This window comes from Myiozetetes cayanensis, unplaced genomic scaffold, assembly GCF_022539395.1.
Source record: "Myiozetetes cayanensis isolate MyiCay16 unplaced genomic scaffold, myiCay2020 scf6-25, whole genome shotgun sequence".
In the NCBI taxonomy this organism is placed as follows: Eukaryota; Metazoa; Chordata; class Aves; order Passeriformes; family Tyrannidae; genus Myiozetetes; species Myiozetetes cayanensis.
This window is the reverse complement of record NW_026087853.1, coordinates 61,479,291-61,507,002: the sequence shown is the minus strand read 5'-3', so window position 1 is coordinate 61,507,002 and position 27,712 is coordinate 61,479,291. Positions and strand designations below refer to the sequence as shown.

At 37.9% G+C, this 27,712-nt stretch overlaps 1 protein-coding gene across 4 annotated transcripts in view; it reads right to left on the bottom strand.

The window, feature by feature from the left end:
* LOC126650411 (golgin subfamily B member 1-like) overlaps positions 1–27,712 on the bottom strand; it is a 37,530-nt gene that overhangs the window by 5,540 nt on the left and 4,278 nt on the right. Inside the window, exons 4-23 of one of the 4 annotated variants that reach the window (XM_050335190.1) lie at positions 26,924–27,070; positions 25,863–26,006; positions 25,100–25,267; positions 24,561–24,746; positions 23,557–23,679; positions 23,270–23,383; positions 22,156–22,477; positions 21,688–21,797; positions 21,243–21,360; positions 20,621–20,712; positions 19,997–20,147; positions 16,275–16,384; positions 15,545–15,668; positions 14,558–14,688; positions 13,355–13,464; positions 12,899–13,067; positions 12,480–12,584; positions 1,685–12,211; positions 1,155–1,306; positions 316–475 (exon numbers count right to left, since the gene is read on the bottom strand). In XM_050335190.1, the coding sequence (XP_050191147.1) occupies positions 316–475; positions 1,155–1,306; positions 1,685–12,211; positions 12,480–12,584; positions 12,899–13,067; positions 13,355–13,464; positions 14,558–14,688; positions 15,545–15,668; positions 16,275–16,384; positions 19,997–20,147; positions 20,621–20,712; positions 21,243–21,360; positions 21,688–21,797; positions 22,156–22,477; positions 23,270–23,383; positions 23,557–23,679; positions 24,561–24,746; positions 25,100–25,267; positions 25,863–26,006; positions 26,924–27,070 (13,263 nt within the window). The remainder of the gene's footprint in view (positions 1–315; positions 476–1,154; positions 1,307–1,684; positions 12,212–12,479; positions 12,585–12,898; positions 13,068–13,354; positions 13,465–14,557; positions 14,689–15,544; positions 15,669–16,274; positions 16,385–19,996; positions 20,148–20,620; positions 20,713–21,242; positions 21,361–21,687; positions 21,798–22,155; positions 22,478–23,269; positions 23,384–23,556; positions 23,680–24,560; positions 24,747–25,099; positions 25,268–25,862; positions 26,007–26,923; positions 27,071–27,712) is intronic. The other 3 variants (XM_050335192.1, XM_050335191.1, XM_050335193.1) reach the window with 3 other exon arrangements.

Genomic DNA, 27,712 nt, shown 5'->3' with positions numbered 1-27,712 from the left:
TTCCATCAACTACACAAATTCTGAAGTTTGTTCTCAGTGTGAACTACCAACCTCTTGATCCTCTTAAAAAGCATGTCCCTAAAAATAGGTTGCAGCCATAATAAATCTGAAAAAAAAATCCATTTTATTTTTTTTTAACTTCTTCCTGCTATATTCTGGATTTAACTAACCTAAGATAACACCTGCCAGATTACTGTCATGTGCTGCAAATTCAACACAATAAACTGCTAAATTCCATTCTACATTCCTGCTAAATTCCATTCTACATTCCTGCTAAATTCCATTCTACATTCCTGCTACTTTCCATTTCTTTACCTTGACTGGATAACTGCTGCCAGCAGGGACTGATTTCTTAACCATCATGTCTTGTTGCAGCTTCTGCAGCTCTGCAATCTGTTGGTCTTTCTCAGCAAGCGTGATCTGACATTGATTTCTCAGTGCCTGGGACTCAGACAGGAGGAGGTTTTTTTCCATTCTGAATAGAAAATACTGTATGTTAAAGAATTATACACCACATACAAATCAGTGAAGAGGATAAAGCTGTACTTACTGTTATTTCTGTAATAAATAATGGTAATTTTTGAAGAGTAATATGCATATTTTTGTATTTATGGTGTTCACTAGTTAAGTCTACAAGCTAAATGAGGTTTGAGTATTTAATAATTTTCTCACACTTACAGAGAAATGTGGGGTTGGCCTTTTGGTTGACATCCTCTCCCCCAAAAACTTTTAGTGTAAAATAAATATTACCTTACAGAGGCTTTATAATTAGAGATCTAGAAATTGCACTATGGACCATAAAATGCAGTGAGGCACCAGGATACTGCCTATGGCCTCAAATTCCAACAGAATTATTGTTATCCCACACCAAGCACTGAAACCAGACTCGTTAACTGTAGTTCCAAACACCCAAGCCACCAACAGAACAGAAATCATTCAAGTAAGATTGTTTGAAATAAATTGTTTACATAAACCAAGAGACACAAAGACACAAGAGAAACTGTGTCCAAAGACAACCCTGTGGAAGGTGATGTCACACATTACAAATATCCTTATCCTGCTTCCTGCTAGCTCTGGGTGTCAGTTTTATGCTGGGTTGTGAAGTCAGTGATGAATTCTAAACAAGAACCACTATTTAAATTTAAAATTCTTACCTCAATCCAGCCAGCTCATTCTGGTATGATGTGATCTCTCTCTCAGTTTCTGCCTGGAAGGCTTTTGTCTGCTGTAGTGCCTTCTCCAAATCATCAACCTTGGCCTTCAGTTTGGATATTTCCACAGCTGCCAGGCTGGCTCCCTCCTTAGCCTATGTTTAATAAAACATTATCAGTGAACTGGAGTGAAAACTCTATGGCTGAAATTTGATTACAGAATATTGGTTTTCCCTATTTACTCCATTTAACAGGATAATTAACCCCCAAAATTGTAAACAAACCTTCTTTGGTCACACGGTGCTATCGTAGCACTCACACAACCTACAGAGCTAAACTTCAGAATCCACAATGTCTGAAAGCATTCCCTGCACAAAGAATAAAACTACAGTGATGTGGCTATTTAAAACTTACCACAGTGTTACCCTACTGCTCTGAGGCACATCCAAATTACTCTGACAGTAATCTCTCTCACTGATGCTGTTGCAATCAAGGGGAAATGGGGCTGTGCCCTGTGTGGTGTCAGAAGTTACCTTCTGATTGCTGAGCTCCTGCAGCAATTTGTCTCGGTCATCCTGGAGACTGGCCATGGCCTTGGAAAATGCTTCAATCTGCTGGACATAATTCCCACACTCAGCTGAGAGCCTGCTCACTTCCACGTCCCGACTGACCAAAGTCCCACAGAGCCTTCCAACCTCCTCAGCAATCTGATGGAATGTAACTTTATCTGCGGCATCAAAGACACCCCGAGGCAGAAGAGGATTTTCTTTTAGGATACTGAGGAGATGCAATTTAAACCCCTCCAACTCAGCTTCAAGTTCATCTCCTCTCCTTTTTTCAGTCCTGAGCTCAGCTGTGTATCTGCTCTGAAGTGCCTTCAAGTCCTCCAGGACCCGATCTCTGTCATTCTGCAGGGCAGTCATTGCCTTCCCAAAGGCCTCATTTTGGGACCTCAGCTCACTGTTTTGAGACTGAACTTCCAGCAGCACCTTCTCTGCAGAAACATCAGGTTTATCTCCATTTTTAGGTGTCAAAAGAGTCCTGCTGTATTCCTCACCTACATTTCTGCCTCTGGATTTCTGGAGTTCTTGAACCTTCTTCTGAACATTTTCTCCATACTGTCCACTTGACTCTTTTTTCTGAGCACTATCACTACTTAGCAGTTTCTCTCCAGATTCAGAAACAAGTTTCTCTTTGTTTAAGGAGGTAATTAGAGATTCTAAATCGCTTATTTTAGATGCCAACTTTTTATTTTCATGTTCCAAAGACACAGCAGTCCCCTTCTGCAGCTCACTGGAAAGCTGCATTTCTTTTATTTGCTTTTGAAGATCGTATTTTTCCTGCTCAAGGCTTTTGATGCAATCCAGTTTCTGCTTCAGTAAGTCTTTCAGCTGGTGGTCTTTCAGAGACAAAACCTGGTTAAGATCTTCCCTGTACTTGATGAGCTGTGCACTCAGCATTGCATTTTCAGAATGCAGATCATCTATTCGATTGAGGAGGATCCTCAATTCCTGCTTCAGAGCATTATTCTCACTTGCATTGCCAACTATAAGCCTGTCCCTCTGATTTAAGACATCCTGGTGAAGATGCTCCAGCTCTTTGTATTTGCTAAAAAGCTCATCCCGATCATTCTGAAGAGATGACATCGATTTTTTAAAGGCATCTATTTCACTGGCAATGGCAGCCTTCTCTTGCTCTGCTTCTTCTGCTTTCACCTGGAGCTTTCTCAGCTCATTTTCCATCCTCTGACAGGATTCCTCAGCTTGTTGTCTGTCCATCTGCAAAGACCTCAACTGAAGTTCATACTCTTTGATTTGATTTCTGTGTTGAGTCTGTACCTGAACCAGATAGTCTGAAATTTCATCACCTTTTGAGGAAATGAGTAAGGAAATTTCTTTGTCTTTATTATTTAGCATGACCTTCATTTGCTCAGAAATGGTAATCTGCTTTTGCAACTCAGCATTCACCTTTTCCTTCTCTGCTAGAAGCTCTTGCAATTCCTGCTCCTGTCTTGTAAAATTACTTTCCAGAGCTTTTATCTCTCTTCCTGTACTTTTACTATTCTCTATGAGATGATTAAGAGAATTATTTTCTTTAAGGAGTGCTTGCAAAGCTTCTTCTTTGGACTGCAGAACATTCTCCAGCTCCTGCTGTCTGTTAAAAAAAAAGGTGTTTTCTTCTTTTATCCTGCAGAGCTCTTCATAGCGCTGCATATCAACAGATTTCTGCCTCAAGTACAGCTCATCCTTTGTTTCCTCTACTACAGAATATTTGATATTCAGTTCTTGAATCTGAGTCATTTTCTCTTTCAGTTCATCCTGTAAAGCCACTATTCTTTTATTACTGTCTTCTATCTGTCTCTCCTTGTTCTGGATGGCCTCTTTGAACTGCAGTTCCCAGGTTTTCATCTCAGTGATGACCCTGTCCCTGTCATCCTGCAGAGAGGACATACACTTTGTAAAAGCAGCTAATTGTGCCAAGGCTGTGTTCAAATCCACCTGGAGTTGCTTGTTTTGAGAGTCCTTAGTGCTGATTTGCTCTTGCAAAGCCTGGATCTCACCAAGTGCCCGATCCTTTTCTCTCTCAAGGGCCCTGTGCCGTTCCTCTAGGTTGGAGAACTCCCTTTTGTGAAGCAGTTTTAATTGCTGAAGATGAAATTCCAATTCTCTCTCATATTCTCTCTTCTGGAGTTGCAGTTCTTCTTCTTTCTTCTTAAGCTCTTTTCTCCAGTTTAGATTCTCATCTTTCAGCCTGTCCACCTCACTCTTTGACTGATCCAGCAAGTCCATCTGTGCCGAAAGCTTCCCCTTCAGATGACGGATTTCTTCCCTTGTTTTCAGCAGCTTTTCTGATGCATTACTTAAGTCCTTTTCCAGTTTTTCACTTTTTGACTGTGACAGTTTCACGGATCTTTCCAAGTCCAGGATCAGCTCCTGGAACTTTATGGAATCCTTTTGCAAATGGTTGATCTCCTGCTGTTTTTCTTTTAAGAGTTCTTGCAATTCTTTTGTTTTGTTTTTACTTCCACTGTTATCCCTCTGAGCGCTTTTCACCTTCTCCTCAAACATCTTTACAAGATGGAGCTGCTGTTCTTCCTTTTCTTTAACCACATGACATTTTTCTGCCTTTAATTCTTCCAGCTGCTGTAACAGCAAGTTATTCTGCACCTGTGCTGATTTCATTCTATCAGTAAGATGATCAACTTTTTTAACATGATTAAGCAACTCTGTCTCGAGAAATTCTCTCTCATTCTTTACTTTGTAGGAACTTTCTTGTACATTTTCTAATTCTTCCTGTAACAGACATTTATCATCCTCTAAAATCTTGACTTTTTCATTTAGACTAACAATTTCTCGTGTAAGGCTTTTACACTCCATGTCCAGCTTTGTCAGACAGTGATTTTTATGTGCCACAGATTTTTCCATTTCCTGCGCTTTTTCTGAAATTAATTTTCTTTCCTGTTCTAGGACAAGCACATCTTTCTCTTTTTCAGAGAGTTTATCCTTTAGCACGTTAATGTCCTTTAACAGTGATTCATTCTCACATAAGGCATTGCTGATTTTAGATTGTGTATCATTCTGGTACACCTCCATTTGAACCTGGAGCTCTCCCAGGGCTGCTTTAGTTACAGTGATGTTATTATGAAGGACATCATTTTCATTCTGAATTTTCTCTAAGGCCTGCTTTAAGTTTTCAGAAGTTTGTTTCAGCTGCTCATTTTCCTCCATCAGCTCATGGTTCTGCTCAGTGAGCTCACGAAGGCGATCCTGGTGTTCTCTCATCCTTGCCTCCTGCTCACGGATCTGCCTTTCTGTTTTACTCTGCAATTCGTCAACTTCCATTTTCTTGGACTCGCTGAGCTGTTTCAGTTGACTCTTAACAACCTCATTTTCATCCATGAGATCTTGTAAATGCTTCTCCAGAGCCTCCTTCTCAGATTCTCCTTCCCTGAGTCTCTGAACAGCCTCCTGCTTCTCTTTCCTACTGAGATCAATAACTTGCCTCATCTCTGCCACTTTACTACTGATATTCTCATAGGCCTGAAGAAGTGACTCATACTCCTGCTTTAATTCACTATGTTTAGCCTTCCAGCCTGTCAATTCAACTGTCTGAGAATCTTTTAAGGTATTTAGCTGGAAAGAAAAGGCCTCTTTTTCCTGAACTATGGACTCCATGGTGGATTTCAGACTCTCACACGCCGCGCTGAGGTTCTCGTTCTCCGTCAGCAGCCTGGCGTTTTCAGAGGCGAGGCTCTCCTCCCCAGCCGAGGGAGTGGCAGCACTTGAACTTTGCTTTTCTCTGCCAAGCTCTAACAGGTGTTCCAGCATCCCTGCCTTGTTCACCAGCTCTTCTTTTTCCAACATCAGCTGATCAAGCTGTTCTTTTAGACATTTATTTTCTCTCAAGGCTTCTTTCCGTGATATTAAAGCTGCCTGTAGTTTCCTCTGAAGGCGCTCTCTGGATTTATCTTCTATTACAGTTCTTTGCTCTTGGGGTTTACAATCACTTGTATTTGCGGCTTTTCCCAGTGGCTCTTCCATCATTTGCAATTGTTTGTGCATTTCACATTCTGTTGCTTCTCTCAGTTTAGTTTTCCCTGAGTAATCAGTCTCTGATAGTTGAAAACTGGAGTCTTTACCTTCTAACTTCCCTCCAAGGGAATTCCTTTCTGAACCAACCCCTTTCAACTCCTTTTCAGTATCATTTTCTTCCTTAAGCTCTTTGCCAGACACCACAGGTGTACTCATCTCAGCCTTCTCACGCAGCAGACACAGCTCTCGCATGAGATTTTTGTTTTCTTCACTGAAACGTCCTACTTCCTTTTTCATATTCATTAGTTCCAAATTGGACTTTTCTAAGCAGCTGAGAAGTTCCTCTTTTTCACTCTTCATTTCTTCCAGTGCTGTTTTGTAACTGTGGGCTTCTTCTTGGCCCTCCTTTCTAGCTTTGCTTAATAATTCCCTTTCCAAATCAAGTTTACCTTTGAAATCCACAAGTGAACACCTCAACGCTTCTATTTCCTCATTCTTTTCTGCGACCTCCTTCTCAGCTTCAATTCTTGCCCTCTGCAGTTCCTCCTGGCTCAGCCTGTAATCCTCACCTTTTCTGATAAGTGCTTCTTTCTCATTATTCACATGTTCAAGCACTGTCTTAAGAGCTACAATTTCAGCCTCATACACTTTCAGCTTTCTCTGCAGCTGCTTTATGTCCTCCAACAAACTGCCCTGACATTGCTCCTGCTGACTCAAAGACATTAAGTTGACTTTTTCTTCTCTTTCATCACCAAACTCCAGCAATATTTTTCTCAGCTCTTTCCTTAACACTGTTGTTTCCTCCTCAAGCTTTGCATAATCACTTCTTAGCTCTTTTAATTCAGTGTCTTCCCTTGCCACTGAATGCTCTTGTTTGAGCTGCTCAAGGTGGCTTTTTTGTTCCTCAAAATCTGCTGCAAGTTTCCTGTGCTCTTCCCTTTCTTGTTGAAATTTTTTCATATCTTCTTGCATGACCAAAAGCTCCCTCTGTAAAGCTTCTTTTTCTTTTTTTAATTGATTCATGACATCAATGTCATTGTTGGAGTCCAGACACTCCTTCCTGTCCCCAGCACATAAACCAGGTTCTTCTAAACTGGAATTCTTTGATGATTCTTCCCTCTTTTTCAGTTCAGACTTCACCTTTTCAAGAGCTAAGAGCAGCTGAGAATGTTCCTTTTCATATGCACTTGCTTTTTCATCAAGCATAGATTGCATATGAGCAAGTCTGCAGTCCTTTTCCTCTAAAGATTTTAGGTTCTGCTCACAAACATTTTGTTTTTCAGCAACGACATCATTTAGTTCTGTGATATTACGCTGAAGTTCCTCTAAATAAGAAGCTTTTGAAGATAAAATTTCAGTCAAATCACTTATTTTGGCATCTTTTTCTAGAAGTTGTTGCTTCAAAGTGCCAAGATGAGACTCAAAATCCTTATTTTGTCCTTCAATTAGTTTCAATTTCTCTGTTAACTCATTAACTTTCTTTGACAGCTCCTCTCCTTTTTTTTGTTCTTTCTCTAGTTCTTCTTGTCCACTCTTTTCTAGTTTTCCAACTTTTTGCATTAGATCTCTTCTTACTATCAGCGCTGCTTGAAGTTTCTTTTTCAGGTTCTCTTTTTCCTTGCCCATTTTCTCGAGATTCAACTGCATCTCCTCTTTTTCATTCATTAAATGCTTAAACTCAGCTTCTCTACTGTTTAACATGATCTGATTATGGTCCAGTTCTTTCTTGCAAACCTCAAGTTCCTGCAGCACTTGGTTTAGCTCTGCCACAGAACCCCTGTGAACAGCTTCAAGTTCTTGCAGTTTGGTATTTAATGCATTTTTCTCTTCAGAAAAATTCAGCATTTCATTAGACAATGATTCCATCACCTGAGTAACAGAACTGTCTTTCTCCTTCAGCTGCTGGCTCAGACCAGAAATTAAATCCTTCTGCTGATTTACCTGGGAAGTTAAGTTTTTGATGAGTTGATCTTTTTCCCCCAGTTCTTCAAGGAGACTCGCTACTCTTTTACCTTCAACCTGGAGCTTTTCTTGACTGGTTCTTATTATTTCTTCTGATTTATTTACCTTGTCTTGCAGAAATTCAACTTGCTTATTTATTTCTGCAAAGGACTCTTCCCTTTCTTGCAAGAGAGACTGTTGTTCACATAATGTTTCCTTGAGTGTGAGCATTTCTTTGGCCAGACATTCCATTTCAGATGTGTATTTCCCCTTCATCTTTTCCATGTCGTTCTGCAGCACCTCCTTCTGCTTCTGAAGCGACTCCAACCTTTGTAATTCCTCTTTCATGGTGTCTATTTCTTTCTGTTTTTCTAAAAGCACGAGTTGCAGTTGCTCTCCTTCTGTTTCTTTGCTCAGAATAGAATTTATCAGAGCAGAGAATTTTTCCAGCTGAGTTTTACTATCAGTTGGCTTCAGTTCAGAATCTGAAGTCTGTGCCACTTTTTCCTTACATAAAAGCCTACTACTAAGTAATGGAGACAAGCTTTGAGTTAATTTCTCTTTTATTAGATCCAGCTCTTGCTGCAAAGACTGGATTTTGCTATCCTTTGAGTTCATTTCACTTTCTAAACTGCTCAATTGCTCAGTAAGATTATTATTCTGCAAATTTACCCTATCAAGTTCTGTCCCCCATTTGTTCTCTGACTCAAGCAGACTTTGTTCTAGAGTTTCACATTTAAGTTCTAATTTAGAAAGTTCTTCACCCTTCGCACTAACCTGCATCTGTAACTTCTCTTTTTCAGTCTTCATCTGCAGTTTGACAGCATCGATCTGCATTCTTGAATAATTCTCACTGGTTTCTAGTTTTTCATGGATTTCCCGGAGCTCTTCCAATTTCTTTTGCAGATCACTCTGAGCTGCCCCAAGTTGTGTGTTTTCAGCCATCAGTTTACCAACATCTTCTTGTAACTGATTTTTTTCTTTCTCTAAAGACTCCACCTGGCACTGGAGACTGTTTATTAAAAGCACATTGTCACGGCAGTCTTGAGCTGATTTGGAATTCAGGTTGTCCAGCTCTAACCTCAAACATTCCAAGTTCTCTGCCTGCTCAGTGCACTTCACCCGCAGAGACTCCACAGCCAGTTCTTTCTGCTGCAGTTCTTGTTCCCGTGTGTTTATCAGGTCTAGTGCTTTTTGGTGCTCATTTTTGAGAGAGTCAAGTTCAACAGTCAATGAATCAATTTTTTGCTGATTAATATCAAGCTTCTCGTTCTTTTCCTGGAATTCCTCAGTGAGGTTTCTCCTGGCTGTTGCACTTTCCTCTAATTTTTCTCTGAGAACCTCGATCTCACTGGAAAGAGCATTAATGTTGCTCTCTGCCAGCTGTACCCTGGCATCTTTCTCCTTTAAGGAATTAAGAAGCCCAGAAATAACTTCTTCTTTTTTCCCAAGAGCCACATTCAACTCAGTTCTCAGTTCATTCTGTCCATTAATGTTCTCCTGAAGAGATAAAAAGGCATTTTCTTTTTCACGGAGTAGTTCTTTAGATTTTTGTAGTTCCTGTATTAGTTCATGTACCTGATTTTGGAGCTGAGAAATTAAATTTGTTTTCTCGTCATCTTTCTTTGCTTTCTCCTCCAGAGTTCTGAGGAGACTTTCATTTTCCCTAAGAGAGGATTCCTTTTCTGATAAGGATTGGTCCATCTCAATTATTACATTCTTCTGCTGCTGTATTTCTTTTTGGAAATTCACTCTCACTTCCTCCAGCTCCACCACCTGTTTCTTTAAGACATCACATTCAGTCTCTTTCTGTTTAAGTTGTACCTTTAAATTCTCACTGAATATCGAAATATTGTTGATGGCTGATTCTTTTTCTGAAACAAGCACTTTTAACTGTTCTGTTTCAGAGACTAAAAGCTGTAACTGTTTCTCCTGCAAAACAGAAGACTCCTGTAGCTCAGAAAACTCTGCTTTTAAACTGATGTATTCATCTACTTTTTGCTTTAACGATGCATCTTTCTGTACAATTGAATCATTCAGCTGGGATGACTGTTCTGCCAGGTTTTTAAGCTGACTCTGAAGGTCAGAAATAACCTCCATATTCTCAGACAGTTGAACCCTAAGTACATCAGACTCTTCAGATTTATCTTTTAATAACTTTAATTCTTGGGCTTGCCTCTTAAATTCATTTTCCTTTTCCTGCACTATGTTTCTGAGCTGGTTGGTTTCAAAACCCAGGCTTTGTATTTGGTTTTGCAGATCTGAAATGATTTGCATGTATTGCCCTTCTGCCACTTTGCTGTCTTTCATTTGCTGAATCAAAGCCTCCTTTTCAGAAAGGAGAGTTGCTTTTTCTTCAAAGGCCACTTTTAAGTTTTCTTTCTCAATCAACAGGCCATCAATTTGGTCCTTGAGAGCTAAAATATTATGACTCTGTTGGGACAAGTGTGAAGTTAAAGCAGCTACTTCCTCTGACTTTTTCGTTGCTGTAACATTAACTGTTTCAATGTCTGCTTTCAATTTTTCATTTTCTAGAGCTGCTGTTTGTGCTTGGTGCTTTGCTGAAATAATTTCAGACTGAAGGAATTCACATTCACGTGATTTCTCATTTAATAAGATTGAAAAGTCCTCTTTTTCATGTCTAAGTACTTCCACTTCTTTGCTTAATAGCTGTAGCTGATTATTTAACACTGTATTTTCCTCCACTTTTTCAGAAACTTGCCTCTGAAACTTCTCGAGTTCTGAACCCTGACTTTTCACAGCCAGGTCTCTTTCCTCTACCAACTGAGACAGATTTGTTTTTTCATCTTTAAGATTTTTAATTTCACCCTGCAACTCTACAACACAAAGCTTAGTCTCTTCCATTTCCTTGCACAACAAATCATTTTGAAGCTTTTTCTCTTCTAGGGACCTATTTGCAGTTTCAAAATCCAAAGTCATGCTTTGAATTTGTTCCTGCAGGAGTAAGTTCTTCTCCTTACTTTGGCTGAGCTCTTGGATTAGGCCACTGCATTCAGATAATTTATTATTTAACATTTCTCCTTTCTTTATTTCTTCACCTCTAATATCCTGCAGCTGAATGAGCAGTGATTGCACTTGTTCCTGCAACTGTTGGGTCTGCTTCTTGCTTTCAGACAAGTGCTCAGCCAGCACATCGCATTCCTTTGTTTTCTCCCGCAGCTGTTCCACAACACAACTTTCCTTTTGCTCAGCAGCTGCTGAAAGTTGTTCCACCTCTTTTGCCAGAGTGTTTTTATCACAATTTAGTGCTGAGAGTGTTTTCTCATACTCAGCAGTGCTAACAGACAACTTGTGCTCTATTTCTGCCACAGCCTGTGTTTTCCTTAACAATTCACACTCTTTTACATCCAGGAGTTTGGACAAATTCTCATTTTCTCTGATTAGCTGCTCCTTCTCTCTTTCCATGGTATCTATACTTTTTTTTAGGTGTTCATTTGCTTCCATTTGCTCTGCCAATTTTCCTTGTTTCCCTTCAAGATCTGCCTGTAATTGGTTATTAGCTGAAGTTTTCTCCTGTGTCTCTATTTCCAGTTTGTTAATTTGTTTATGTATTTCATTTAATTGGTTATTAAGTTCTCTGCAACACATCTCTTTGGCTTCCAGATCTCCAGTTAATTTAAGTTTAGTCTCTTCATTTTGCTGCTCCAAAACCCCAAGTTTCTGCTCTAAGGAAATAACAAGCTCTTGTTTCTCTTGCAGTTCTTTTTTTACTGTTTCCTGATGTTCAGTAAGTTCTACAAGTTTCCTGGATATTTCAGACAACTCTTCATCTTTTTTAGCATTTTCCAAAACCAGTTTGTTGTATGAATCTTTAATTGATTTTAACTCATTTTCAAGTGTCTCTGCTTTACTCTCTTTCTCTTTAAGCAAATCATTCCATTTTTCTTTCAGAGCATCGTTTTCCTCAAGCTGAGATTTCAAATACTCAGTTTCTTTTCTTTGTTTATCCTCAGTTTCTTGTAGTTTTTCAGATGATTTACTAATCTGTTCTTTCAGCAAAGTAATTTGTGACTCACACTCTGCAAGTTTGTTATGGTAAGCGACACTGTTGGCCTTGATTTCAGCTCGGAGATCCTTAATTGTCATGCTGTTCTCGGTGCTTTGTCTTATTAATTCCTCATTCTCTTTGGTTTTAGCCTCAATCTCAGCTCTAACTCTCTCCAGCTCTTGTTTCATTGCGTTACTCTGCTCAGAAAGGACAGAGATCTTCACACTTGCATCTCTCACATCAGCTGTTTGTACTTCCTTCAGTAAATGAGTTTCCCTCTCAGCCTTTGACAAAGCCTCTTCCATCACTCGCATTTCCTCCTCTTTGCATTGCACTTGGTGCTTCAGGATCATAACCTGCTCAGAATATTCTGTCATGTTCACACACAGGACAGACATCTCCCTGTCTTTTTCTGCCAGCGCCTCTTTAAGATTATCAATTTCTCTTTCGCATTTCTGGAGATCCTGAATGAGCTGAGATCTTTCCTCTAAATGGCTTGAGTTCAGTTTGTCAAGCTCTTCATTGGTCTGGTCCAGATCCAGCTGCATGGACTCCACCACACTGTCTTGTTTCAAGGTCTAAATATCAAGAAAATAATGTTACAAGAATATTTCCAACACGTTAGAGGGACAACAGAAGTTCCATTCTGCGTGTAGATCAAGTACTTAAAGTAACAACCTGCACCCAACTGTAACATCACAACGTTATTCTTCAGATTGCTTTTGCATACAGGAGGTTCAGTGTATAGCATTTAAAGCAGCTAATGCTGCTACCTTTGCTGACATTTAAATAGGCCATGACAAAAGAATGTAACATTTCTTCTCTTACTTTATTTTTAGGAGTTACCTTTTCCTTCAGTGTAGCAACTTTTTCTGTGAGATCACTGATGGCTGTTTTCTGCTCAGTGTTCTCCACTTCATACACACTGCATTTCTTTAGGGCTTCATCCAGCTTAGCATCAAAAAGAAAAATTCATGTGATAGAAATAAACAGAATTACATTAAAATTCTGATGTCACCAGTTATAATATCAAGTTTACACAACAGAGAAGTTTATACTACGATAACTTATCACCCCAATAAAATGGAAATATTTTCATGCAAAGCTCTGCTGCTGGCTCTAAGAAATCCTTACACCAAACTTAAAGCAAAGCATTTAAATGGACAAAACTGCAAAAACACAGCAGAACCTTCAGATTAAGAAAAGAAAATTATGGCTAAAGCTCATCAGTTCTAAGAAATTAAATGCTAATAAATTTCACTTACTTTTTGCTCAGTATGCACAAACTTTTCACCGAGCTCCTTGTTGAGAAGATCCTTTTCTTGAAGCAGTTTCCTCAAAGCTTCAATTTGTTCCAGTTTTTCTGTCGTGCTCGACAGTTTTTGTTCTTTTTCTCCAAGCGAATTCTCAAGGAAACTATTTCTGTCACTTAATCTAAGAAGAAAATATTTAGGATTTTGAAAACAAAGTTTAAGTTTTTTAGACTTACTAGCCCCAAACTGTTTTCCTAAGAGAGTAATTATTTTTATACTTTCCACTTAAACTTTCAATTGCAAAGATACCATGACTGAAAACAACTTGCAAGTACAAAAATAACATCACTGCAAACAGAAACATGAATCAAGCAACTCTTTTTCAAGTGTTTTAAGAGATTATACTCCTCATTAGAAGTTTAAAAGCAAGCTAACCATGCTTGGAGTTGTAAAGAACCTTCATTTTACCCTTTAAGCTGCTCATTCAAGCCAGAGATGAGAATCTGATGCTTCTCCACATCTCGCATTTGCTGGCTGCGTAATTGGGTGAGTTGAGTTTGCAAACGTTCGTTTTCGTTCTGCAACAAAACAATAATGATTATTCATAATGAAGAGATAATTAATATCCACACAGCTTTTCTGGCTTTTTAAATGCAGTACAAATCTCCTACTCTAATCAGATCCACTGCACCAATACAAAAATAAAACCAAAACAAAAAAAAAAAAGTTGTTCAACAGCAACCGAAAAACCAAAAGCAAAACACAGAATCAACAGCAAATAGGACAAACATGGCAAACTTGTCACCAGTGATGAAAATAAGGCGGCATTTTGGAGGAGGCAGAACACACCTGTACAGCCCTCAAGAGCTGCCCTTCTTCCTCTACACCAAACGTTACCTGTATTGAAAGGCTTGGTTACAAGATTCTCAAGTAATAATTAATATAAGCTTGTCTTTCACCTTAAAATCGTTAATTTTTTTATATATGTACATTTTATATATGTACTCATAAAGAACTATGAGTAATGCACCAAGAGTTTGAATCAGAGATCAGTTGTGTCATTTAGTGAAAATAAAGTTCACAAATTATCATTGTAATTTGCCAGTCAGGCAATATTAAGTCTTGCTTTGAAAAGAACTTTACTATGGGGGGTCTTCATTGAATAATTTTACAATATAAATATATGTCTAATATTGGAAATTTAGATTGCATATATATATAAATATTAAATTATTTTTTTTCTATAAAGTTTTCTATAAATGTGCATATATACATATATGAAAATACTAAATATGCACTCACAGAAAAGAAACTTGAGGGATGTAAGAAGAGAGAGTAACAAAATGTAATTCTGGACCTTTTGACAAAGGTCTCCAAAAAGAATAATGAAAACTATGTTGTCTTTTCCTACATTTCTACAACAAATAAAAAAGCTTAATCCTAAATATATTTCTCCATGAGCTGAACAGAAGCAATAGGCTTCAACTTCAGAGCACAACAGAGTAAGCACACACTCTCTACCAACATCACTATGAGTATAAATTAGGCTTTAACCATTTTTGTTAGCTGCAAATTGGTGGTTTTGTCATACTGTAGGCTATGATTGTAAGAACATCAACTGAATAAAATGATTCTCTTGACTCATCAGGTTTACACAACTCAAAAGCTTACCTGAAGAGCCTCCATTCTCCCTTGAAGCTGAAATCTGTCTTCCAAATCCTGACAACGCTCTTCCAGAAAGAGAATTTGTTCCTGCAGCTGATTCCTTTCCAATTCCAACTCTTCAACCACACTCCGTAAACCTACTCAAGTCAAAGGACAAAAATTATTTTAAGAGAAGTCAATTAAAATTCCTGAAGTCTAGAAACAGTTTCAGCTTTTTGTTCATGATTCTCACCAGTGCTGGGCACACTCAGATCTGACCCATCTCTAGTGGAAAAGCCTCAGGCCCTGCATTCCCCAAATTTAGATGGCAAAAGTACCTTTAACTGTTGAAAAACCAAAATAGAGTTGCAGAGCTCAAGAACTCAGAGAACTTGGAAGGAATATTCTTGTTATACTGAGACACAACTATTGTGGTTCAATCAATTACGTGGCTCATGTTACTTTAAGCCCGAGTTAATCAGGAACTTGAACGATGAGATCTTAAATAATTATTAATAAACTGGTGTGCATCAGAATTTGCTAATGAACCTATTCCATCTTAGCAACGAGATGTATTTGCAATCTTTACCACTGATATAAAAACATCAGCATTAAAAATCAAGAATTGTGGGTTCGGATGAAAAGCAAACGGCAATGGGATGCAATTCTGGTTTGCAACATAACTGTGATATAAAGCGGGAACACATTCACAGGAACAAGACTCATAACTTAAAAAAACCCCACGATCTTGCCACAGAGGATATCTGATGGGCACCAGGGCTCAGCCAATCCCAGTGTCCAGCAGATCCATTCACTGCTTCCGAAGCAGAACTAGGCAGTTCATCCAGCACGCACATGCTTGGAAATGAAACGGGAGAAAACACAAGCCAAAAAAATTCCACAAAGATTAGAATACACCACAAATGGGTTGTTAGCTGAATTTGAAAACAAAAGTGGACACAAAATACAGATGCTGTGTGCATGCTTTAATAAACTGTCTAGTCGCTGTCACACCTGCATCGGGTGAAGGGTACTCTGGCCACCAACCTCCCATGTTCTCTCCTTCAGCTGAGTCAGTGCTGTCCAGGGTGACGTTCAGCTCCTGAAAACACGGTTTGCCATCGAAGTTGTATTCTTCCTACACACAGAAAGAAATTGAATTTAAAGGAGAAAGGCAGCAAGGGTAAAATAGTTCTGTTACTAAAAGCACAGTTTCAATTAAAAGGCCTAAAACTCAGCAAGTGATTCAAGTGCCTAAATACAAATATAGGAGATTACTGTGGACACTGGAGTATCTTGCCCAGCTTCCAGTTATTATTTCCAGAAAATCCAAGTCTCCAACAGGGTTTTTAAGGTATCTGCCAGCTTTTAAAAACACCCTCAGGCATCTGAGAGGGCAATGGATAACAGTGCTTGGATACCTTAACAGGTCCCTTGATTTCTAAAGATATTATAGTTAACTAATTATAAAATTATTCTTCCAATATGTTGATGTGACAATGACATCCTAACTTTAACAAAAGTTACCATTTTTTGTGCAAGTTACAGCACCAACTGCCTAGAAATCCACCTAAATGAAGTGACAGGTACTAATTATTCAGTGGAGCTCCACCAACACATTTGTACAGATTGTATCTAACCCAAAAAAGCCTTTGATGTTTTGAAGTCTAAAGCACCACATAAATAACATCACTCCCCATATTTTTATGAACAAGGAAAAATAAACTTAATTCTTTTCACCCACCTGAAGCTTCCTGCTGGTCTGGTTGCCTTTCCTCCTGGGCTGCTGCAGCCTGCCCATTCCTGGAGCTGTGGCCAGTTCCTCCTCCAGCTCCTGCTGCCCTGAGACCATGGCTGGATTGGAGCAGCCAGGAAAGAACCAGTCATCCTCAATCAGTTTTGTGCCACAGGAAAGCATTTACATTTATATCAGACACTACTACATGGAGAGAGACCAGGGACAGGGTGAAGTCCCTACGAGTGACTGACAGGAACAAGATTAAAGATTAAAATCTGCTGCGTTCACCTTGTCATTTCCCTCCAACTCTGCTACAGAGAACACAAAGTCTGAGAATCTCACTAAGAAGAAGCAAACTGAAGTCTAACTTCACTTCTTCACCAGCTCTAAGTGAAGACTTTACACAGGAGAGTGGAAAGTACAGGAGAGTGGAGAAATACACAAAAAAAATATTAAAATGCCAATTCCACCTCAATTCAATTTACCAGGTTAAAATATATTTGTGTGATAAAAACTACGGTTTCTTCAGCTGGTGACTTCATAATCTGAACAATCATAGAAATGACGTGTCCCTTCCAACTCTGATTTTAGTAGGAGCTATAAAGCCAGGTAATCTGAGGGAGTCAAGCACATATTACACTGCCAACTGGTATCAAATCACCTGATCACAAATTAGTAACATCACTCTTTTTAAGACAAATACAGAATCACTGGTAAATAAACACAATGAATAAACTGAGAATATGAAATCTTAGGTACGCATCCTGTTCATTGTTAGAAATGATTTGTCATTTAAAGGACATTCCCATCTGTTTTGTGACACAACAAAACATATTTAGGGGAACAGATTAGGAAATGGACATTTCATGCAAAGCAGACAAAACACAACAGCCAGGGAGAAGAAGGGAAAGTGAAGGTGGCTCCATACTTAGAGTAAAATGAATTAGATGATTACAAATTTGGCTTTGATTTTAACCACATCAATCCACAGTTGTGCTCCCAGCATGCAAAATTCAGAGACCTTATGTTGATGCATTTGTGAAACTATTTGGAGATTCAGGCCCATTGGGAATACTCTGCTCTGAACTGAGTTGTCCAAGGATTACTTATCCCACAGATTTCATTACCACACAATTCTCTAACACCTGATGGATTCAAATTCTTCCTGCAATATTTCAAAATTACACACCTGATGTGTTGTCAGAAAAGATTAGTGGAAAAAAGTTAAAGAAAAAAAAATAATGATCCTTTTAAAGTGGAGTTGATAAACTGGATTATACTTCTGATTTCAATTACACTTTGGCTTCTTGCACTGTCAGTTTATCAGCATTTTTTTTACACATCTTTGTTTATTTTTCAAGCTGTAGACTTTTTTTCACCATCATACGTACTTTTGCAAAGCTGTAAAAAAATGCCAAATGTTGATCCCAGGTCTTAAACCTCTGTTTATGAGAGTTCTCACTGAAAGGGTTCAAGGAATAAATATTATCCCAGATAAGAATTTAACCCCCTTCTTTGACACGGTCATTTAGGAACCAAAATATTTAGGCTCCTAAGTATCTGATAATGAAAAAACCAAAATGAGCATTGTTACATGAAAATGAAAGGCTAGAAATTGGAGCTGTAGAATGATTTAGAGCACTTGGACAATTGTTAAAACATTTCCAATTAAATTGAGCATTACTTTAACAACAATTAGTAAGTAAATATATTTTCTAATGTTTTGCAGGAGATTAGGAGGGAGCTTTTCATTTGCAATTATATTAAAAAAAATCTGAAAATCTTCCAGAATAACTTTTTTCAGACCCACAGTGCATCTAAACTAACTAATAATGTGTCTGTATTTCCTCGTGCCACTATTCACGCTAAGTAGCACAATGTTTGGTGATCTGCAGAGGAAAAAAGCCCCCCATTTATAGATGTAACTAATATTGTCATCCTTTAAGCTCTTGCAGTTCCCCACATATCAGGCCCAAGAGAGACAATTGTCATAAATGGTAAATTGTCAGAGACCACGATGGTATGAGCAGTGGGGTTATATATTGCCTAAATTATTGGCAACTAACACTAATGCAGCCAAGTTCTGCTATTTACGGGAGGGAATAGACTTGTGTGGGTGGTTTTTTTAAATATTACTAGATTTCAAGCACTGCTAAAAATATTAAAGTGATTTTCATTCTTAGTCACAACCAATTGTGGCAAGCCAAGAAATACAATATGGATAATATATAAATATGGAGTCAGCTGTTCCCACAAAGAAAAATGGAGATGATTTGGTTAATACAAAAGAAGAAACAGGTATTGCCAGTCAAGAGAAACTCCAGTTAAAACCCAGCACTTGTTACAACGTGTTGCTAAGAACCACATACCATCAATGGCAAATTTTATAAGGTACTGCTGGCGATTTTCTCCAAAAAAAAGTCAAAAAAAGAAGAAATCAGCAGCAGAACATTACAATTGCCATTGCTGCAGGAACCTGCATGCACAAAACTGATGGGAAACTGTTGTCCCTGGCTGCCCAAATCGCAGCAGAGGGAGGAGTGGAGGGGGAAGGGACGCTGAGGGCTCACCAGGAACGGCGGGAAAAAAAGAAACAGAAAGGTCATGCTCATCCCAAGGGGAAAAAAAAATGCAAAATTAAACCTGGACTGAGGCAGAGGAAATTTTACAACTGTTATTAATGTCACGTGTGGCTCTGGAGGCACCACAAGTAGGTTTAATGGAGGGATATCACTCTCCTTCAATCCCAAAGCATCACGTGACAAAATCCCTCAAAAAGGAGTCGTGATCCTGAAAACGTTTCTGTGCTTACAAACTGAACTTCAATTATTTTGCATTTTCATGATCCATTTGCAATTAAAAAGAGAAGGCTCAAATTAACTAACTGCAGTAATTATGATGGTAGGCCCTGTGCATTAAAATTTGTCATTAATCCCCACAGTTAACTCAGGGGACAAAAAATACAATATAGTACCCGGCTGGCATAGAAAAAGCAGTAAGAACTACCTGAAATTTAACCAGATTTTGATAAGTTTTAATAGAAACTGCTTCAGTTTCTCATCACCTGATTAATTCATAATTTAACAAACTATAACACCTGACATTACTTGAAATGTTATTTCTGTAAGTAATTTAATATTTTTAACTAGCTCCAACCACAGCCAGTTAACATTATTCAGCTGGTCTATACAAGTGACACTTATTAATAGACTACAGAATATTCTAAATATAATTAGTAAGGAATTTCTTAAAGAGAAACTCCATCTCAAGCACATTTTGCTAAAGCAACACCTTCATTCATCAAATTCAAACCAACACTACAGTCCCCCACACCTTCACCAGCTGCTCTAGGCAGGCAGTTTTAATATTTCAATGGGGAACTCGTTATTAAAGGGGTTTTTTACCATTTTTGTTATTTATCATATGCTGACAGTAAGCTTTTGATGTCAGTTCAAGGACTCTTACAGAGCAGCAGCTCGGATGGCAAACAACAAGCACAACTACTCATAAAAATTAAGAAAAAAAAGATGAATGTATGAAAAACGAACTCAAGGAAACAAGAAAAAGCAGAAATTGCAAATTTAAGCAATTTCACCAACTATACAAATTACATGACTACAGAAACGAGTCATGGTGGTGTGCTATCAATTCAGCCTGAAGCTCAGCAGACACACACACGTAAATATATATAAAAATGTGATTCTTGTACTGTAAATAAAGCAATTCACCTTCTCTCTCCTCCTCAATCTGAGCCATCCTCAAGGCCATGGCAGATTTCTCTTCTCTGACTTGATCCCGGGACTCCTCTGACTCTGGGACGCTTTCCTGCCATTCCAAGAGCTGACTCTGCAATTCATCCACACTACCTGATTCACTGGCCTGAAAAGAAAAACTGTGCATTAAAATATATTTACCAAACCCCACTGCAAGTGTGAATAATGCTCTAGGCTGATAAACCATTATAAGGCACCACTTTGCATAAAAGAAATCTATGAAAGTGATAATTGCTATCACAGATTATGTGAAAAACAAGCCCCACCACTTCATATAACATCAAAAATGTTTTGCCTACAAAATAAAAGCCACACTTTGATGACTCATGTTAAACATAACTAAATGAATAGCAAACTGCTTGGAAAAATGTAATTTAAGGTACGTGGCAAAGGAGACAGAAATTAATCTTTTTAAGTAATTCAAAAGCTGTCATCTTGTTACCCAACTGAACAGTTACTGACACTGACAACTCCACCTATCACTAAATTAATTCTCAGCTCCAAAATCCAGCTGACACTTTTCAAAGTCCAATTAGCACCATTAGTCAGTAACTCATACAAATCAATGTGCAAGTTAACCTGGGAAGCTGCTCTCTTTGTAACTTGATCGAGATCAGCCTGCAGCTTCCTCTGCTGCTCTTCGTAGACCTCCAGCTTTTTCAGCAGTTCTTCTACAAAAACATCATAAATTTAGTTCATTAGGACACGAAATTAAATGGAAGATGAATAAAAATTTTAAAGAAATATTGAAAACAAAAGTTCAGAGCACATGCAATATTAATAACAGAGCTCTACTTTAAACCACCTGAGGTTTTAAGCAAAAATTCCCTCTCCAATCCTTACAAAAGGAAAGATAATTTTTAATTTACATGCAACTCACTGCTCTCAAAGGGTTGTTGCATACGTGCTGATAAATATTCCAGGTATATTTGGTCACATTTTTCCTCCTAAGATGCCTCTTCCTGAAAAGTTTACACCTATTCTGCCCAAGCCTGAATGCAACAGGAATTAGGCACAGGTAGGTTTAGGGAAGACAAAGCCAAGCTGAAACTCTGACTTAAAACACTGTCTGCTCTTGGTTAAAGCTGCATGAAGTAACTTCAGAATCTGGTTTTTTAAAAAAAGTACACTTGGAAACTGAAAATTCTTTTGTCTCTTTACTTTCAATAAACTGCAAAAGAAAAAGAAGATTTTCTTTTACCATTGTGAGTTCTGATTTCATACAATGATTGCAGTTTTGACTGTAGTTCTTTATTTTCAACTTCTAATTCTGAGAGACGATTGTTTAAGGCAGACACATCATTATTCTTTGACGAAAACTAAAAGAAAAAACAGAGTTTTTCAAATGCAGCAAAAGCGAAGTCAATGCAACCTTATTTTTATTTTTTAGGAATACTTAAAATGCAATAAAATAGCTCTAACAAACTTACTCTCGAATGCTGGTAATATCAGTTTGTACTATTTTTGTTTAAACTTCATCTTGCAGCAACGTTTTTTGTCCATTACATTTTTATACATTAATTCCTATATACTTCAAGTAAATTATTTTAGTATTCTATTTATCCCATATTTTACTTTTCTTCAATCAAATCTCTAAGCACAGTAGTTTAAGACAGACATGGAATATTAAGCAAAGTTACACATACATTTTTTAGTTCATCCTCCAGCTGTTTGATTCTTGATTTAGACCAGGCCTTCATCTTCAGAAACTTTGCTTCAGACTTGCTGGCCTCTTCTGATCTCAATTTCACTTGTACTAAAAAACAACAAGTAAAATTATTTAAACTATTTTAAACTATTTAAAACAGCAGAAATATTAACTGTGTTAATTCCTTTAGCAAGTGGAAGTTATACACTTCGAGAAGAAAAAGGCATTTAGAGGAAAACATAACAATTAGAAACGTAATGAGAAATTTATAGCTCGTGATTGTCTTGGTGATCCTCTAACCCTCGTGATTACAGCACTTGATCCTAGATACTGGAAGAGGTGTGGCAACAATATTCCACTACATTTAACGTAGCTCTGCTTGCAACACGTAGGAAATTGGCCTACAATACACAACAGCCTGGGGTAAAGAACCCCTTCCCATCTGACAACTGTTTAAAAAGGGTACCTTCCAAATCCTCCATCTTCTCTTTGGTTATCGATTCCAGATCTTTTGCTTCTTTGGAGTTACTCTGTCTACTCCCACTCAATTCTGCCACTTGTTTCTGAAGCTGAAACAGGGCCTGATCCTTCTCCTGCAGCTCAGTTTCATGTTTCTCTTGAATTTCATGCAGTTCAGCATTATATTTCTCCTTAACTTTTGTCATTTCAAGCTCATGTTTCTCCATCATGTCTTTTAATTGGGCTCTCATTACATGTTTCTCAGCATCCAGTTTAGACTGGAGGTTTTCTTTTTCAGACAGAAGACGTTGCAGGTTTTCATTAATCTCCTGTTAAAAAATAAACACAACACAAAAAAACCATTTATATTTAAATACAAAGTATTTTTGCTAGCGTTGTCAAATATTATACCAGTATTCCTACATACATTACAATCAGAACTTTGGGCTACTGTTGGTAACTTGGTCCTACTACAAAAGCTTCTCAGCTCTAACGTTCAAAAAGCTTCATCTAAATGGCATCATTATTTAAGTGCACCACATGCAACTTCCCCCATAAGTCAAAATGAAACAAAAAAGAATGTTTGGTTTTATGAAATACTGAAAAAAGGAAAAAGGCTGAAGTGCTGGACCTGGCACTCCAGACAGGCCATAACGTGCCTGCTTTAGCTGAGAGACCACAAAATCCTCTTTCTACACTGTTGAACTGAAGCAGCACCACTCAGAGGTTAAAATCAGAGATCATGGCAGGTGCTTAAACACAAAGAACCTTGATTAGTTACTCCTTTTGCAGTCAGCAGAAATACAGCAAAAGGAAAGGCACAGAACTAGCAGAACACCCTCTCTGGTGGGAACAAAAAGCCTGTTTTGGGGCTCATTGCAGTCTCTACCTAGAGAAGCTGAAAACTTTTGACAGCCAAGTCTTCCCTACATGGCAAGTTCCCAGATTTAATGAAGATAAAGTAAGGGTGAGAGCTGACAGCCTTATACTTTATGGACTTTACTCTCCTAACTGGAATTAATGTCTAAATAACTACAGCTGCATTATTAGCAAACAGTCAAAGCCTCCCAGAGAACTGCCTGAACTGATTAATTTAATTGTGCATTTATGCCATTTCTTACTTTCAATTGTTGGTCTTTGGCATCCAGTTCCTTTTGCAAGACATCTATCACCTGTGTCCTTCCAAGCATGACCTCCTCCTTTTCATGGAGTTTCTGTTTCAAGGCCTTTAGGAGCTAGAAAAAAATAATTAAATTAAATAATCAAGCAATCTGTAAAGCAGTTAAAGCTTTTAGAAGAGAATAAATAAGATTGATTTTTAACTTCCCAGCCAGACATCTGACCTGTGTCACAGTTCAGTAATTCTGTGATTCCAAATTCAAGCTACTGAGTTTCCAAAGCAACAAACCTGTTCCAGGTCAGCACTTGCATCAGATTTAGCAGCTAATCTAAAGAGCTCCTGCTCGTGCTTTTCTCTTTGTGCTTCCAGCTCCTTTTCCTTCTCCTGGATGATATTTTGAAGCACACGTACCTAAAACCACAAAGAAAGTAAATATGAAACCAGACCACAAAGGTGTAAGCAAACTTTTAAAAGTAAATTTTTATAAGTACTTTTTGTAAGTAAAAGTATACTGGATTGCCTAACTAAAGGCACTGCAAGATAATGGATTCCATGTAAGTCTAAATATTACTTCCAGTTAACAGTAAATATACTAATTAGTCAAATATTATGTTAATTTCTAACATCTTTCTATCAATTAAGCCCAAATGGCAGCTTTGAAAATCATCTGTGTGCTCCTCAGAAATATGTTTTCTACCTCCAAGGTGTTTTTTAGTCCTCTTATCATTTTTATAAGAACTGGATCTAACTTTTGGAATCTTGCTGATGACATTTTGAATAAATTCACCTATGTCCTACCCAAATTTGCTCCCCAAAAGGACTTTTACAGCCCCAGCTGTCTTTTCCTCTCTCCCCTGGATCCCAACTAACTCCCTGTGTGCTGCTGAACAGGTGTGGTTTGTTCAGGATCAAAGGTAACATTTTTGTAACACATAAAATAAACTCAGACATCCAGTGAAGTGGGAAACACTGAGATGAGTAATTTCATATGTGGTACAACTCAAATGCTGAGAAAACACACATATCACATTACAATCTGAGATTTAACTTCCAAAGGAGGTGGAAGAGCCTGGTAACATCAAGGAGTGGGTAACATTCTCCCTAGCTCCACTTTTTTTTTAAGTATTATTTAACAATTTCAGCTGAAATTGTTAAATAATAAATAATAAACACTATATAGATCATTACTCAAAAATCATCCAGAATGAAAAACACCATTCCCTAAACACTACAGCCAAGACACAACTTCTCTCACAAAAAATAATCAATATTTTTACAGTATGTTTACTTACATTTTTCATATATGTGGCTTCTCTTCCTTGGAAACACTCTCTCTCCTTGCTTTGAATATTTTTAAGGCTCTCAATCTGTTCCTGGAACAAGCTACACTTTTCTTCACTGTCTCCAACCTTCTTGGTAAGGTTATGAACGAGAATCTCCATGCTCTGCAGTGATGACTCTTTAGCTGCCAGCTGATTCTTCAAATTGCAAACCAGAAGACAATTAGCAGAATAGACACCAAAAAAAAAAAAGATATAGCCCTCATGAAGCCCTTCCCTCAGTTAGAGCAACATTAAACTCAAAACTGAAGTTGGGTTTTAATTGGAATTAAACTTCTCAGCAGATTCTGAAGTTGCTACGAATTGGTGCAAGTGGTAATGACAATAAAGATAAATGAAAATATAAGTAAATACATATAAATGAAAATAATCAGTGAAGAATTTGTATTCACATGAATTAACTGCAGAGGATTTGTGCTTCAGAGAGGCATCAGAATTCACTGCTCCCTTGAAACCTCTATGGAGAGTTTCTATCTGAGGTGCTGCTATACCTTCAGTTCTTCACTGGGCAGGGGCATTTCATTGGCAGCCCCACTGGAGCCAAAGGCCATCTGCAAATCCATGATGTAAGCATCCCTTTCAGCCAACCTCTTCTCCTTCTCTGCCAGCATGGAGTCCATCTCAGCCCCACGGCAGCGCTGGGCCTCCAGCTCAGCACTCTGCAAGGGAAAACACTGCTCGAGATCTCCGCCTCCAGCCACAGCACAGCTTTACTGACGGCTTTGTCATTTACTTCCTTTGCATTTATTTCCTTCCTGCCTGCATTAGGGTACTCAGAAATTAGTCAGATGTGTAGCTGGCTCAATCTGAAGTGCCATCTTTACTTAGGGAACGTTTTTCTCTGCAACACTCACACTCCTGCCACCTTCCCCAGAGCACAGTCATGGCCACAGAACACATGGAATCAGCCCTTGCCTACATTGCTTTGTGCTGTGACTCATTTTTGCAACAAGAAAAACTGAAGCAAGGCAGCATTTTTGTTCAAAATACAAGATTTAAATACCCACAAAGTTCATCTTTCTGTATCCTATTCTATTCATTTAGGAGTCACCACTCACTGAAGGCAAAATGACAGAATTCCCACTCCATTTGCTCAGGGAAGTTGTAGCATATAAACTCCTGTCCTCAACAGAGAACTCTCAGAATATGTGTTTAGCAACATAGGATTAACTACATATTTCAACAAATATATTTAAACATAATCCTATACACAAATGTGGAAAGCCACACGCTTGGCATCATGTAAAACACCACCTTTTTTTGTAACTCCTCATTTTTTTGTGTGATCTGGGATTCCAGTTCTTCAATTCTCCTTCTCAGCACTAGTATTTTCCCACGATTTGCTGCAGCATTTTCCTGGTCACCATCTTTTGATGCCTGAAAAACAAACAGGGAGGTCTGCATTCCATTAATAGGAAAAACCCAGCTGCTTTCCATGAACAGGTAACACCTGGTTTCTGTACCTCTACCTACTCAGATGATATTAGTGAGAAAAAGTGGGCTTTACTCATGGTTTGTGTTTCAGTTCTCTTATATATTCCATGTAGGAGCTGGACACACAGGGCATAGAATTTGTATTAAGCTCGTAAAAGTCTCTGTATTTAAATTATTAATGATAATTATTGATGAGTAATTTCCATAGGTGTAACTGCTGGGTTATAAACACTATTATTATTATTATGTTATCAAGAGCAACTGCTAAGCATGTTTTATTAGCAAAATAGATCAGAATCATAAATAATTGCACTGCACGTTTTGAGGACAATTAGGAACTGCAACAATCTGTTGTTGTTCCCTTTCAGCACTCCTTTAAAAAAAAAAAAAGCCCTAAAAATACCAAAGCCTCACTAAAGTTATTTTAGCAGCTGTATGAAGTCCAAATATGCTAAATTTGAAGAAGTAAAAGTCTACTTGCACAACTGTGCTACTGCAAACAGATCTCTGTTAACAGTAAAACACCTGTCACTTAAATGAGACATTCCAACACTAAATTTACATTTTGCTACCAAGGACAATTTTCCATTTCCTAAGGAATAAGTTAGGTTTTCATTTCTTCTCAAAATCCTTCCTTCCTGATTCACATGTGTTAAAACTCTGAGCTGCTAATAAGATGAAGATCACTAAGAATTTTTTTTTTTTTACTAAAACAACTTGAAAGGAATGCACAAATGTCTATAAAAAATTAAACTACTAAATAACAACACAGATGAATTGACAGCACCCTGATCCTAATGAGAACTTTGGTTCCACGTGGAGTCCAGCAGAGAAAACTGCCCACAGAAATGATATGTGGTTTAAAATGTGAGGACACTCACCTTTTTTGGTTCTGCTTTTGCCTCCAAGCCTCCTGATACTGGTAACTGCTTCTTAAGCTCTTCCAACTGTGAGGTTAATGATGCAACCTTGGCTTTGTTCTGCAGCTTCAGCTTGGAAAGTTTGGCATCAGCAGATTCCTTCTCCTCCTACAAACATCAAAGTCATGAAGGACTAAATTAGCTCCATGGACAACTGCTTCCTTCAGTGCTTCCATTAAAAAAAAAAAAAAAAAAAAGGGACAGGGAGAAATCTGAAGTGATAAAGGAAAAAACCTCTCCCCTGATGAGACACTGCAATGTCTTATTTTCATTATTTAAATTTTCTTTCTGTTATTTAAACTTTCAGCAGATGGTTTATTATTAATAATCCAGAGCATTATGACACAAATTTTTTTCATAGCTGTACAAGTTCTGGGCTTGATTTTTTTAAAAGAAGAATTAATTTTTTTTAATGCAAAAAGAAAGACAAAATACTGTACTTTCTGTAATAATATTGATTAATAGTATTTTATAGTACTATACAAGCTTATTTCATTTTGTTTAAAGAGATTACTTAATTTACAGTGGAGTTTTTGAAAATTCGATATTTTAACACTTGGCTGTTCACAACCACAGAAGGCATTTTATAAAAAAGGAAAAAACAAGTCTCTTGCAGGAACAGACAAACCTTAGGAGCGTTTAAAAAAACAGAGTAAAGAATAACTACCCCCAAAAAAGTCTTTAAGATATTAGGTATAAATTTCTCCTAGTTCAATCCAGGAAACAAACACGTGCTGGGAAAAAAGCAGC